General features: G+C 42.2%; 1 protein-coding gene and 1 non-coding gene across 4 annotated transcripts; one reads left to right on the forward strand and one right to left on the reverse strand.

Annotated features, from left to right (window-relative positions):
- Nucleotides 1-18: 18 nt before the first annotated feature.
- LOC116332451 (junction-mediating and -regulatory protein-like) lies at nt 19-14,120 on the reverse strand. Of its 3 annotated transcripts, none has more exons than XM_039620874.1 (11): nt 14,079-14,115; nt 12,762-13,950; nt 9,179-9,352; nt 5,367-5,517; nt 4,605-4,774; nt 4,338-4,503; nt 4,014-4,183; nt 3,684-3,755; nt 3,494-3,589; nt 2,868-3,411; nt 19-2,768 (listed from the first exon to the last, which is right to left on the reverse strand). In XM_039620874.1, the coding sequence occupies exons 2-11, from the start codon at nt 13,572-13,574 to the stop codon at nt 2,461-2,463; spliced, it is 2,664 nt and encodes an 887-aa protein (XP_039476808.1). In that variant the 5' UTR covers nt 13,575-13,950; nt 14,079-14,115; the 3' UTR covers nt 19-2,460. The 3 variants fall into 3 exon arrangements, with proteins under 3 accessions (XP_039476808.1, XP_039476807.1, XP_031611271.1); XM_039620873.1 differs by having other exon boundaries at nt 14,074-14,091; XM_031755411.2 differs by having other exon boundaries at nt 12,762-14,120.
- On the forward strand, nt 7,441-7,512 carry trnaq-cug. The gene has a single exon. It is a non-coding gene; the product is annotated as a tRNA-Gln (tRNA).
- Nucleotides 14,121-14,498: the final 378 nt, after the last annotated feature.

Here is a 14,498-nt window from a genome sequence, read left to right on the forward strand (position 1 = left end):
AATATTCAGTAGACAATCTCAGAATATGCTTCACAAGGTTTTATTCAAATGCAAGGACAAAATTGTAAATTAAAAAAGAAAACAAAACATCAGAATAAATGAGAATGCTAGGAAAAGGCAAACAGGTATTCTTGGAACAGTTTGTTTAGTAAGTCCACTGTTTTAGGCAATCAATCTAAACTCATTGTCACCAATGAAGAGGCTTCGTTCCTTTTCTCATATTTCATTATTTTGATATTGCACTTCTCAAGTGACTGACAGGTATTCAGACAAAGGATCATATAGTCAGCCTGTCGATTACAGGTCTTTATAGGAAGCAATTGCATCAGAAAAAAAAGATTTGGCTGGAGACACGTTGGAAATAAAAACAGGACACAAAGTAAGAAATGAAGTGCAAAAATACAGCTGTGTCGAGGTTATTTATAGATAAAGGTAAGTGCACGTGACAGTCAGGTCAGTCAGGTAAGAAACAGCCGGTTCACAGGTGTGAGCCCGCTTTCCCAAAAGTTTTAAACACACTGCTGACCACAGATAAGAGGAGCAACATAACTTTTAGCACTAACATTGGAGAAACTTTGTCCTGGTCAGTTATAGTGAAGTCGGGTAAGGTCTGAGTTAGTCTGAGGCTAAAAGTCGGGTCAGTGTCCGTTTCATGCTACATGATGAGGGTACCATGGAAGATTGTTGTGCCTCAGACTGGCTCTGCCAGGAAAAAAAAGAAACCATCTTAAGCACTGAGCTACTTTCAAGCTGTGACATATACACCCGTGCCTGTTCTTTCTGCCTTGTGATTAATCTGTGAATGGCTCCCAACACAAGCTTAAGAGAAAAAGCACACTATTTTTTATAATTATTATTTATTTATTCATTTTTGCATTAAAGCTGTTTAAGACAGTGCATGCTGAAGCTCTTCCAAGCTCAGAGCCACACTTGTGAATCCACATCTTTGTGCTATGTTTATGCAGATTCTTGTACTGTCTTTCCAAAAATTCAGGACCGAGTTTGTTCAGTGCTTTTAAACTTACTTAGCTTCTAAATATATATTTTCCCCCAGTGGTTAAAGCATAATAATTGTTCCTGTACAGATAAAGTGATTTAGAATTTGTACTATGTATCATCAAAGTGCTCACACCATTTTCTGTCACTGAAACGATTTTGCACATGTTGGCTGTGAATTTAGAGTGTGAGTCCATGTGTGCATATCTTCACTTCCAGCACTGTGAGTAACAGGCCTCCTACTGTGTTCTCCTGCCCACCGAGTGCAGGGAAAGAAATTTGGAAAAATGCAATAAAGGGGAGGAGAGAAAGTGGAGAAGATGGCAGGAGAAACCGCATCAATCACAACCGACTGCTCCACGGCCCACATTGACTCCCCACAGTGCAGAGGGAATCTAGCCTCCTACGTACCATCCATCACTCAAACAAGCGTGACCAGTTTCACTCTTCCACCGTGACTATCCCTTATATGAAGTTTGGGAATCACCAACTGAATCTACCCACGAGCACCACTGACACTAACCTTGACCTCCACCTCACCAAACAAACTTCAATGACCCCTCGTCCAATCCTCTCTAACCGTAGATGTCCAGCTTCAGATTAGAGATGCTGTTAGATGTGACAAATAATGATAAACTGCACTCTCTATTTCTTCCACCCGCCCAGCCATATGCTGCGGTCGAACAGATGGGTCGATACATATTTGCTCACTCAGAGAAGCTGTGAGAGTTGGGGGTGGTGAGGGCCAGAAGAGGACAAGAGCAGGGGGAGGGGCGCAAATCTGGTGCCACAGAGGCAAGGATTTAAAGATGAGCACTGGTCCTTATATTGTCAGACACGCCCATGCCCACATGATGGGAATGGGCCAAAACCAGATGGGCAACATAGTGAGGGGGCAGCTTGATGAAAAATATCAGATGCTGTAATGATTTACAATCTGGACACTAAATTCAGTGATCCCAGTTTGAACGTGTAAACTTCTATTCATCGTTCAATCTCCCAAAAACTTCAAATTACCAGCAACACACATCTTTTATGCTGTAGGGTGAGTGAAGAGGTCACACAGCTCACCAGCACTTTTCATATACAGTTTCACAAATAAGTGTCAGTGCAGTATGTCAGCGAAACAGTACATTTGATATAAATAAAAAAATAAACATGGAATCAGTACAGTCTGATGATGGGAACAAAACCACAGTGACATACAGTAGTAGTAAAAACATAATTGCTAACCATTGTGATGATGTAGTCTGAAAAAGAAACTGAAAACAGATTGACCATAGACCTTTGGAGCGTTTGGTGAGTCGGTGATAATTGTTGTGACTCTCTGGCGTAGTCACTGGGTACATGTGTGGCTGGGCTGTGTGTGCTTGACTGTTTGTGTGTGTGTGTGTTTACAGTACAGTACAGTGTGTGCAGTGCCAGAGGCTGAAGTCATCTGTGTTACGGGTGCAGCCCTGAACCCTAGCTTTCCCAGTCGTGGGCGGCCAAACCGTCGTCGTCTGAGTCGGACTCTGGTGAGGCCTCCTTGATGCGGCGCAGCGCCTCGTGGATGCTCCTAGTCAGGGGGTCGGTGGAAGGGGGTAACTCTCCCTGGTCTTTTCTCTCTCTGCAGGGAACACGACGAAGTTTGACCCCCTTACGAATTTGGGCCAGGATGCTGTTTGGGTCATCGTCACCCTTGGCAGGAGGCAGGGAACGCTGGTCGACCTTCCTCAGATGGAAGCTGCCTCTCTTCAGGGAGGCGAGCACCTCGTCCATGGGGGAGCTTACTGCATGTGAGCAGGGGGAGAAGAACACAGACTATGATTGGCTGCTGTAACTAGCTAATGTGAATACTCAAATATTTTGCTTCTTAACAGTCCTGGTACCTTTTCTGCTGTGGACGTCAAACTCTGGGGTCTTCCTCAGCTTTTTGCGGGCGCTCACCAGTTGGCTGCTGTCAAAGAAGCGAGGGATGAACGGGCCGAGCGGGGAGAGAGCGAGCTCTTCTGATGCACTCTTCCCCTCAGCCTTCTGCCCCCGCCGCCCCGGGCTCCCAGAGGGCGACAGCTCCTCCCTTGTCGGTGGCGGGGGTGGAGGGGGTGGTGGAGGAGGAGGGGAGATAGGGGACGCCAGCAATGAGGACAAGGAGCAAGGAGAGCAGGAGGAGTCTGCAGGACTGGGCACAGGCAGGGGTGGAAGCAATGCCGTGTGTGCCGTCGTGGGCTGAGTGGTGAGCGTGGAGCTGGGGCTGGGGTCGGTCTGCACGCTGGTACTCAGACACAACGGCTGGCCCTGCTTCTGCACACAAACAGAGTCCGCGCACTCGTCCCTCTCACTCAAGCTACTCATTTCCACGCTTCTTCGCTCTCTTCTTGTGCTGTGAGCCGCGCGTAGCCGAGTGGACTTCAGAATCACCTGACCCGGGTACCGCTAGAAAAAGACACAAAGGTGTAGGTGAGCAAAAGATAATTACATATACTGAGACACCTCCAGTGAACAGGGGGGCACATACCTGTTTGAAAGTGCGTAATCTGTCTAGTGTTCTCTGCCTCTCCTGGCTTACTCTGCTGCTCTTCCTTTTCTCATCTTCCTCTTCTTCATTTTTCAGCTGGTAATTTATGAGTTTAGAGGAGGAGAGAGATGATGAAGATGCTTTAGCAGCAAAAAGTACCATCATCAAAAAAACCTAAAACAACTTCTACCTGGGATGTGGGGTCCTTTTGGAGGATTTGGCGTCTCTGCTGTTTCTGAGTGTGGTTGGAGACACAGATTTCCTATCGATACACACAAAACCACCAATTTAAAAAATCAATAAAAACTCACAGTCATGAACAAACCATAATTATATATATGTGTAATTATATATACATGTGTCTTCATAATTTGTTGGAGACAAAATCCAAATATCTAGGAAGGAAGAGCTGAACAGGATCTCAACCACAGTATTAGCAGTCACTTCTTCATTTTGAATATCCTTCATGGTCCAGGCTACACTTCAGGAATGAAAATAAAAGCGAGTAAAGCACACACACCCGCTTATTCCTTAGATAGGAGCGTTTGGCAGTGATGCGCCCCCTCCTTGCCTCCAGCTGTCGAGCGCTGACCTGAAGTCTGCGCAGCTCTTCTCTCTCTGCAGTATCGTCCTCTGTTATATCATCCGCACTTTCAAAGGTGTCATAGTACACCACTTCATCCTGACGCTCTGAAAGCACACATACACATAAATATAAACCATTAATGTACAACCAGAATTCAGAAAGTCTTACAGCAGTTAAGATAGCAGAAATTCTACTTCAGGACTCTCTTTAAAACAGGATAATTAAGATCTTGCAAACAAAAAGTAGCTGCAGTAGAACCTGTCATCTGTCTACGGATGCTGTCTAACTGAGCAGTGAGGAGCAGCTCTTCACACTGTAGTATCTCAGCCTGGATATCATAGAGCTGAAGCTGGAGCTCATAGTACTGGGTCTCCATGTGGTCTAAGAGGGCCATCGCATCCTCACTGCTACACAGACTCTGCATCTGGAAGGAATGAATGCAAAAAATAGAAAATGGTCACAAAACAAAGCGTGCTTAGTAAGCGTGCCTGTCAGCTTCATTTGGTCGTGAGCGTGTTACCACACCTCTTCTCGAAGTGTGTGTTTCCTCTGCTCTAGACAGATCTCCCTGGCTCTCTGGAGCTGGAGGGTTTCCTTTGCAACTGAGTAGCGCAGCCTCTCCATGCGCTCCACCGCCGCCGTCCACGAAGACTTACCAAACTTACGCTGATCCAACTTCATACGCTCATATACACCTACGGACAACAAAACACATTGCACAGGTGGCTGAGTGAAACGTGAGAGTGACTCACAGAAGCGTTCAGTTTCATCCTCTGGTACAGTGAGTGGGCACGTCACAGCAATTTCTTTTCCCTCTATGTGATGACTACAGTCTAACATAAAACGAAGGATCCTTACAATAACACAGAGGGAGACATCTATTGGCCACATTTGGATATTGCAACTACTTTCTTTTCAGTCGTCTCTTCAAGCAAATAACTTACTTGATTTTTCATCTGATATATTTCAGATAATAAAAGAATGAGTCAGCTGTGAAGGAAAACATGAGATAAGAGGGACACACTGTGGAGTGACCCTGCACTGACAGAATCTGCTGGCAGAGCTGGTTGATCAATAGGTCGTCCTTGTTTCCTCCTGTTTCTGTTAAAGCACAGCTGTCTGCAGTGTCTCATTAATACCACATCGCATTAGCCCTGGGATCAAAACCACACACAGGTCAATAACACGCCAATGTCTCTACTATGCGTGCGTGTTCTCTGTTTGATTATTCAAAGTCATCCTTCTGCTGCTTTATCGACTTGACGTGTCAGTGATGGCAGACCGTACCTTTCTGGGCTCTGGCAGTGATTTCAAAGTATTTCACAGTAAACTCTTGGATGTTGAGGACGGCCTCCTGAGCCTTCTTCTGCCAGTCAGAGTCTTCCCTTTTTAGAGCTTCAATCCGCCTCGGGCCCAAGTAGTCATTCTCCATGGAAATCTAACAAGAGGATATGCACACAGCTTATCAGCAAGATTAAAAAGTGACATTTAATATTTTTCTGTGATGAATAAAATCTAAAGAAAAGTAAGTTTGTTTAGTTTTTTAATCTTATTAACACTTCTCAAAATAATCCTTTGGATACAGTATATAGTGTCTTGATATTAAAAAATGAATATCCATTGAATAAGAATAATAAAAAAAGATTAGGAAGCAGCTCCTGTGTACACAGTGGAGCCAAATCTCAATGACAAGTTAGCTGCCCATTCATAAAAACATACACCTTTAAGATAGCACTGCTTCTTTTTCATTTGAGATGGAGTGTGTGTTTTAAAAACACACACTCCATCTAAGTGCTTTCACCACAAAAACAGGCCTGGAGGGGCAGCCTCACTCCCACACATGGAAGCACTGGCAACTGTCATGAAATTTCATCTTCTCTTTTATTTTAGTTTTTTTAATTATTTTGTGCACAGTCAAGTGAGCATGTATGCAAGTAGACATCTATAACAAAAAGTAGTGTCAGCCTCACACGATCCCTTTGATTACAAAAGCATGTGCGATGATGAAAAACAAATAAAAAAAAAAAAAAAGTAAATCTGAAAAGTTTCCGCTGTTTTTTGGTTATGTTTATGGAAGATAGCATAATGTCAGTTAAGCATGTAATATTAATATCAACAAATACAGTATCAATTAATGTAATATTGTATTTATCAATATCATAAATACAATATAAAGTTGTTTTTTTAATAGCTTAACTGAAAAGGCTAAACTTTCATATATTCTGTATTCATTACGTGTAAAGTTGATATTTCAAGGGGTTTTATGTTTTCATTTTGATGAAGTCAGAAATCCACTATCTAAAATTGTTAGAATATTTCATATAGATTTTGAGTAAATTACTATTCAAACACTAAAAAAACTCTAGTTCAGCATACATAGCCACAATAATGCAGTCCAAATTACGATCAACTATAAGCCTCAGTCCTGAAGGCTAGATGTTCGCACACTGCTGTACTCCTGAACCCAAGACAACCTCAGAAACATCTTACGTGGGTGTAAGAAAACAATAACTGGACCTCTGCTCGCTGGTCCAAAGTCCTCTTTTCAGATTAAATAAATTTTGGTTTCATTTTCAATCAAAAAAAGGGCTCGAAATGTTTCACTGAAAGTTAATCTTCTAGAATTAAATCACAAGAAGTCTGAACTCTTTTACAACATTCACATTTTTTGAGATGCACTAGTGCAAACTTAAAAAACTAATTAAAGCCTGGATCATTTCAGCATCACACACTTTGTCATTTAATTATCACATTGCAGGATCGTTAGACACCAAAAAAAGAATAAACAATCCATCACTAATGTGGAAAACAGGAGAGTCCTTTTTTTACACAAAATCACAAGACAAACAAGATTACAGAGATTATCACCTGGTGCACCAGTATCATTTGCCACTGCAATTTCCTGAAGCTTTTTTAATAAAAAATATTCTTCCATATTGATTTGTGCTACTATATAGCTAAGGTTACAGGATATAAAGAAATATTTTACTAGAGGATCTCAAATGCTCTCGATCTATATGTTAAGTCGGGTACGTATAAAAAGTTCTTAATTAAGATTGTTGTCTTTCCAGTGTTTTTCACTTCACAAAAAATAACCTTTGGTTAAGCGTTTTGATATTAAATGTTACTCCATCACAGAGTGGACAAACAGCAGTCCTGCCAGTTCTGAATCATCAGTTTTCTAACATGCATGAACATTAGGGGAAGAAAGAGCACTTATACTCTTATCTAACCATTTTGTGAAGTTAAAAGAACTAAGTCACTGAAAGTCTTGCTGTGTAGTAGCTGCAGATGCTGTAGGCTATAAATACACCCGGAAGTTTGAGTGTAACTCACTCCTACCTCCCCCACTCTGGTAGGAGGTTCCATGGTGTAATGGTTAGCACTCTGGACTCTGAATCCAGCGATCCGAGTTCAAATCTCGGTGGGACCTGCATATTTTGTAACCTCTTTCTCCCCTCTTGTTTTCTGGCCTCGCTTCTGCTGACATATTGTTGAGCAGACTAAATGCACTACAGAAAAAATCCAGAGAAGCAAAAAGGGAGGTTCTGCTCTACTTATCAGAGTAGTATATGTATGCATCTATACCATACCCATACAGCCGACCTACTAACAACATAGAGGATTAAAGTTGCTAAAACTCTGTCTTTAGTTGAAGGACTGTGACTGACAGCAGCCACACGTGAAGTGGAAAGCTTTACTCAACAATCCATCCTTCCATTCAGTGTGGTCGTTTCTGAATAGTAACAACCTCTATTGATTTGTGCTTCTTGACATAAATTTTCCACACTTATTCCTGTGAATTAGTTTCACTAAAATTCCTGAATTCACTGAATGTTGTGGAGTGATTATGCTCACAGCAGAGACAACAGTTTGACTCATACACATAAGATTTTTTTTCCATTTCATTTGTACTATTATTAATGCTAAAAAATATTAATTCAATATACACAATATTTAATATTGATTATTATTTGTTATTAAGCTGGACTCAATTAGGTTTATACAACAAAAAAATACTCAGGGTTAGAAAAAGGTAATTGTTTGAGATAAAGTACAGCGATTGTTACTTCTTTAAGGTTCAGTTTTCCTGGTTGCCAGGGTGACAAATCCCAGCTGAACAGTGTGGACAGTGTATTGTACGTGCTGCAGACATAAAATATACTTCCTAGTGATTCTGTTTCTTCATGAGGTCCTATAGGTGTACACCTATAGGACCCCACACAACATGATTTATTCATGTCTCTGTGAGAATACGGGAAATTGGAGATCCATTCCAACTGACAGCATTTCACTCAAACACCACCAGAAGTTTTTCAGGTAATGTGGAAAACTTAGAGGAAGGGGTTTTGATCCAAGGATGGGAAAGCTGTGTTTTTTTCTTAGTAGATGGATATCAAGTGGCAAGGTTAATATCCATCCAAAAGACACTGAGGTCTTATTATTATTGATGTGCTGTGTGTGAGTCACGGAGCTAAATATAAATGTGCCATCAGCACTGCAATGATTGAACAAAGCTTTTCCACCATTTATCCATTCACCAGCATTCATCTTCCCTTTGCAATTAGATCCGTCTCGTCCCCCTCCCACTGTGTTGGAGCTTATCAGAAAATACAAGATAATTTGTAATACCATAATACATCTTCGTCAAACACACACATACACAGTGTTGCACACAAATGGAGCAGGCCCTATTTTAGGAGACATGAGAATTTCCTGTCACGTCCGTTGTGTTTTATGATCCTTTCACGTCACTGACTAAATGCAATAATTTAAATATAGCAGCTAAAGAAGAGGACAGAAAAACCCACACAATTCCCATGATCTACAACAACAATTTGTGTCTCATTTTATTTTTATTTCCTCCTGGTTATATGTCATCAGTGTTCATTTACCCCCTGTGTGTAAAATGTGTGTTTGCATGCATACTATGTAGGCTACTTGTCATGGATCGTGACTGAAAGGGCTTGGTAAAATGCCAAAGAGGTCTTGAGAATTTACTGGGTCACTAAAGGATTTAGATCCAAACCTAAATCCAAACAAATTCCCACGAAATATCAAGAATGCCTCTCTGGTTCCAGACAAGGGGAAATTGTTACCTTGATCTGCTGTCTGCGTAGCATGGCTAGTTCCCTCATGTCTCTGAAGGGCTGCAGAAGATACTGGTACAACTGTGTGGAGGCCTCCAGCAGACCTCCGTAGGCCTGGTCTTCTTCCTCATATAGCTCCAGTAACTCCACCATACTGTCCATGGTCTTGTGCTTCTCCAGCAGCTGCATTTTATACGTACAAGAAGTTATTTTTCTTAACATCAACAACTTTTAAAACACAAAGAAAAACAGTGCACATCGATCAGCTTACAAACATACTGCAAATCAGGGGTGTTTCCATGATTTTTAAAATAAGGTGGTATTACACAAGAGCAAGGCAGAGGGGGCACCACAAGAGACCAGAATATTTAATCAGAAATAAAGCGTAGAAGAGCCTGGAAATTGTTTTATACTGAATAAATTATAAAATATTTAGACCTTTTAATTTAGTTAAAAAGCCTTAAATCTACTTTTGGACTATAGTACAATATATCTTAGCAAACCTACTCAAAACGTAAAGATTAAGCAGAGTCACATACATGATATCCTAATTATTTATTTCATTAATGACTGTATCACTTCAATCTTTCAGCGAGATGTGATATTGAATACTTATAGACTGTTGGATAGCTTTATTTGCAATAAAAATGCCTAGTATAAAATATATATTTTTTCAATCTGCAAAATAAAATCTAAAGCTTTAAAATACATGATATGAATGGGATTTGCATCCAAACAGAATAGAAGGGAGTAGAAACCGAGAAGATTATGAGTGAAAACTATGACTAGACTACAAGGATGCTTTGTGTAACTGTAAATAACAGGAGTATATCTGAGCGTAGTCTCTTGCTGCATAGACTATGGCTAAGTGAGCAGAGTCATTGCAGCTGCTGGGAATAAGATCGATACACGCACATTTTTGCCAGACTGAACAATCCTGTAGGCTACCAGCAACACCAAAATAAGCATTAACTCACCCCTCAAATGGAGTGAGAGGATCGATAGGCCAGTGTGTGTGCGTGCATGTGTGTATGTGTGAGATATCTGACAAAATAAACAACTTCTGTTTTTGAATGAGCTATAGAGTGCTGTCACTGCAGTCCAGGGAGCTCAGCCTGTGATAAACAGTTGAATAAGATCAGCAGCTCCTCGAGGATGAATCCTCCGTCGAGCAAATGGAAATCCCAAACTGATAAACACTTACTGAAACAATCAGAGAGAATTAGCTCTGGCTGGTTGGTGCACATTGTGTGAGACTTATGGCTCGGCTGTTTGATGTTTTCAGATCAGGAAAAGGGCAGTAAGGCAACACTTCCTCTGTCTGATTTTCTGCCTTTTTTATTCTGACAGCAGGAGTGGGTGTGGGACCGTCTGGGTGGAACGACATGGTTTCTCTCACTCGTGTGCGCTATTCAGTCTCTCTTCGCTGCCAAAAGCAGAGCAGAGAGGAAACGCCTCGGCCAAAATAGTCGCATAAGCACATCAGTATAAATGCATGTCGTTTCAATTCTGAGTTAAAAAAGATATGAAATGCATCACGCTGTGACTGCAATCATAAACAGGGCAACTTTAAGAGGAAGCTTCTATCCTTTTTCATTGCATATGCAAAACGAATATAAGTGTATCGTAAGAAATGGTTACGCTAAAATTAGTTTTTAGATAGTCCATGTATTTCAAAGAAATCCCGGTAACACAGCAAGGTTTATCTACCACTTCCACTGTAACGTAATGAAGAAGTAACACTGTTGAAAACCCTTCCATTAAAGGCCTCTCTCACCTTTTCCCTCAGGGCCCTTCTTTCACTGTCTGGCTCCACAAGTCAAGGATGCATTAATCTACCACTGCTGATTAGTAGCACAATGCGAGAGCTGATGAGCATCAATATAATGCCTATTGCTATTATGAGCTGTTAACCAATCATTAGCTGCTGCTAAAGTGTGTCAGAGGAGCAGGCCCGGAGCACGAATAGTGTCTGGAGGGTGTCTGCACTGTTAGTCAGAATCTGTATCAAACATTAAATCATGCAATTTGAAATGAGTGATGTTATTAAAATAAATATAAAACTCCTTTTACTTCAGAACATCTTTAATTAGCATTCATGAAATAAATATAAAACTCATTTTCAAGGTCACAAATCAGCCAGGCTCATGATTTCAAACATGAGTTAAAGGTCATAAACATATAATGAGGTCACGTGCTCCTTCTTAGCCTGAATTATAGTTATACTGTTAACTTTATGGCTTACAAATTTGCTTCATAATCAAAAGAAATCCAGGTTCGATCCCAGGAAGAGACACAAATCCTTTTGGTGCTGTCATTGGCAACAGTTGAGCTCATTTTTAGCAACTGTGCTCTTTGCAAAAGAAAAATAAGTGCTTAGACTGAGTTTGTGTGTCTGTGTGTGTGGACTGGACTCGCTCAGCTGTATAAGCAGCAGACTGCTGCCACGCTGTGAGTTTAGTACTCCACACAGCACATTGCAGTGAATTTTTTTTTTTAAAAACCAACGTTTGCTCACTGGTGAGACAGCATTATTGGGCACTCCACCTTATCTCTGCAGAAAAGGAAAAAACTGAAGCACTCTACCTGTCATTGACTGGGTGTCTGTTGTATTGCAGAGGTTACACTGTCTTTTTTTTTACCTCCTGTAACTTCATGTGATCTGGTTTTCTCACACTTCAGTCCCCTTAGTGTTTTAGATGAGTGAGATGGAGTTTTTCCTTCCCACTGGCGCCAAGTGCTTGCTCATAGAGGGTCGCCTGATTGTTGTGACAATATAAAGCGCCTTTATTTATAGAGTTCTAACTCACAACAACAATGTTGTGAGTTAGAACTCTATAAATAAAACTGAATTTAACTGAACTTTGTTCTTTCTTTCTAACCTCAGAAACTAGCTTCCTACTCAAAGGGAACGTGATTCTATTTGTCGCCTCTCCTCCTGTGACGTCTGTCCTGTGACAGCAGCGGACAGGTGAAAATGAAATGTGCCTTTTTGTTTGACTTAATTCTGGGTTAATTATTTTAGTTATTATGCACTGCAGTTGTATTACTATTTAAAGAAAAATAAAACCTTAACAAATCAATCAAATAAATCAGGTTTCAGTAGTTCAGCCATTTTTGTTGAACTTGTTTTTTGTGTGTTTTAAGTGTGCCTGCTATAACGGTCTAACCTACATAGCACAGATTTATTATAGCAAATGGAAATGACCAATATAGCCTCTCTGAAGAATAAGCCAGTGTTTGCCTCATGAGTTTTCTTGCTGTGTTCATGATTATTCTTAGCAAACACGGAGATAGTGTCCTGTACACTGACTATTATTCTAGCAGTTCTCCATCCACTTTGGGGGGTTTTGTGCCATTAACCTCCTGGTAGAAGGGAGAGCTCCTCCTGTTGGACTTCTTTTTGAAGTCTTATTGCAGGTGAATCCCATCTAATAGTAGTTTTTTGCTGAGTTTGTGTGTTTTTGTGTTGTTAAAATTTATAAATAAATAAAATAAATACCCTGAGCAGTGAATTGGGTCTGATAAGTGCAGCGCATCTTCATTTTCTAGATGTGTCACAGACAGGCTGTGGGAGGATCTCAAAACTCACCTCCTGCAGATGTTTATTTGCTCGGCTGAGCGCCTCCTCGTACCCGGACTGCCTCAGTTCGCTCAGGCTTTCGTAGTACTCATCCGGGTCGTCGTTTTCCGTGAAGAGAACCTGGGAAAGTATCTTCCAACCGCAGGTGTCGAGCGCGTGACCCAGGTACACCTGTAAATTGAAGCACAGCTCGTCCATTTCTGTTTCGGATACTTCCGCCGGGCCGAACAACACCGTCCACATCCCGGCCGGCTCCTCCGGAAACACCGGCAGGCATGGCTCGAGGACGGAGTTTACCGAGCACAGCTGCTGGTGGATTGCCCGAAGGTCCTGAAAGGAGAAGAGTCCGGCCCAACTGCAGTCCTCCCTGCTCAGACTGTCCAGCTCCTCCAGGTCCAGGCAGTCCAGTGATGGAGACAGCTGGTCCTCTCTGAGTGATTGTAACGCGTCGGTGTCGGGGCTAACCCGCGAAGTAGCGGGTTTAGTCGCAGTCTGAATTTTGACAGGACTATGTTTTGACAGGGACTTAGTTTTAGGGCTGCATGCTTTAGCCTCACTGGCCCCTTTGCTAGACGCTTTATCCCTGACGGGACTTTCGGGCCATTTTGTTTTGTCCCCATCCAGACCAGTCACATCCGCAGGAGGGTCCCTACCAAAGCTTCTCCTCTGCACCGTCCTGTTATGACACGTAATGGCAAATTTGCCCTCCACCTCATTCCAGGCGACGATGAAAACAAATTTATGCTTCTCCTTCTCCTCAAACGCATTCGGGCGAACGGCTACCCAACCCGACTCCAAATTATCCTCCATTGTGAAGGACATCTCTGCAAAGTGATGAAACGGGAATATGCTGCGGTGGCACTGTTTGGGAGTGGGGCGTGAAACGGAGAGCCTCACAGCGCTGTAACGTCGTTTACCAAACCGTTTGCTCTCCGAGGAGATTTCGCCTGGGGGGCTATCCTCCTTCGCTCGAGTGGATGAATTTGAAGCAGTGCGGTTTCATGTCCCATCTCTGGCCCACCTGCTTTCAGCTCGGACGTCTATCGCAGCATCGAGCAGCCGTTACCTCTGCCATTAGCTTTCCCGGCCGTTAAAGACTCGGCTCTGACACATAACAGGCGCCCGAGTGTTTACCAGTCCAACGGTCGATCCGCCTGTCAGCTGGGTTCCGTTATTCTCTCGGCTCCAGAGCCCCTTTCTAATCATGAAAAACGACACCAAAGCAGACATCGTTCAGATACGCCACACCGAGAGCACACATGAGCGTTACACGGGGCTCTCTCCGGTCTGTGTGAAAGGGTAGCATCGTCTCCAAACTCACATTACCATGTTGTCTTCAGCTTTCGCCCAGGAGGACCACAGACGCAAAATATGATGCCTTCACGTGCATCGAGATATGTCGGAACTTTCAAGTATATTGATAAACTTGGAGACGGGGAAATAGGCAAAACTGAGTGCTGAAAGCTACACTGCGGTCTATTTATGAAACATTGAAGACTTTATGTAAATAGGAAGAGCGGTTTGCATTAACGTTTGTAATCCCATGGAAAGTTGCTTTAGCAGCAGTTCGTAGTTACTCATCATGTTACTGCTGACTACTGACTAATGCAAGCCAGCTTTGAGGACACTGAGTCTGCATTGCTGTATCCCAAAAAGCACGTGAACGCAACATTAGAGATTCCGCTTGAGTAGGGCACGTAACTGTTACGTTTATTGTCGAGCAGTCTGGTAGTTTAGAAAATAAAA

Source organism: Oreochromis aureus, linkage group 12 (genome assembly GCF_013358895.1).
Source record: "Oreochromis aureus strain Israel breed Guangdong linkage group 12, ZZ_aureus, whole genome shotgun sequence".
Lineage (NCBI taxonomy): Eukaryota > Metazoa > Chordata > Actinopteri > Cichliformes > Cichlidae > Oreochromis > Oreochromis aureus.

Coding starts and splice junctions, on each gene's coding strand:
- LOC116332451 (XM_031755411.2), bottom strand. CDS start 13,574: ATGTCCTTCACAATGGAGGATAATTTGGAGTCGGGTTGGGTAGCCGTT. Junction 9,353..12,761: donor CAAATAAACATCTGCAGGAG/GTGAGTTTTGAG, acceptor TATAAAATGCAG/CTGCTGGAGAAGCACAAGAC. Junction 5,518..9,178: donor TACGCAGACAGCAGATCAAG/GTAACAATTTCC, acceptor TCCTCTTGTTAG/ATTTCCATGGAGAATGACTA.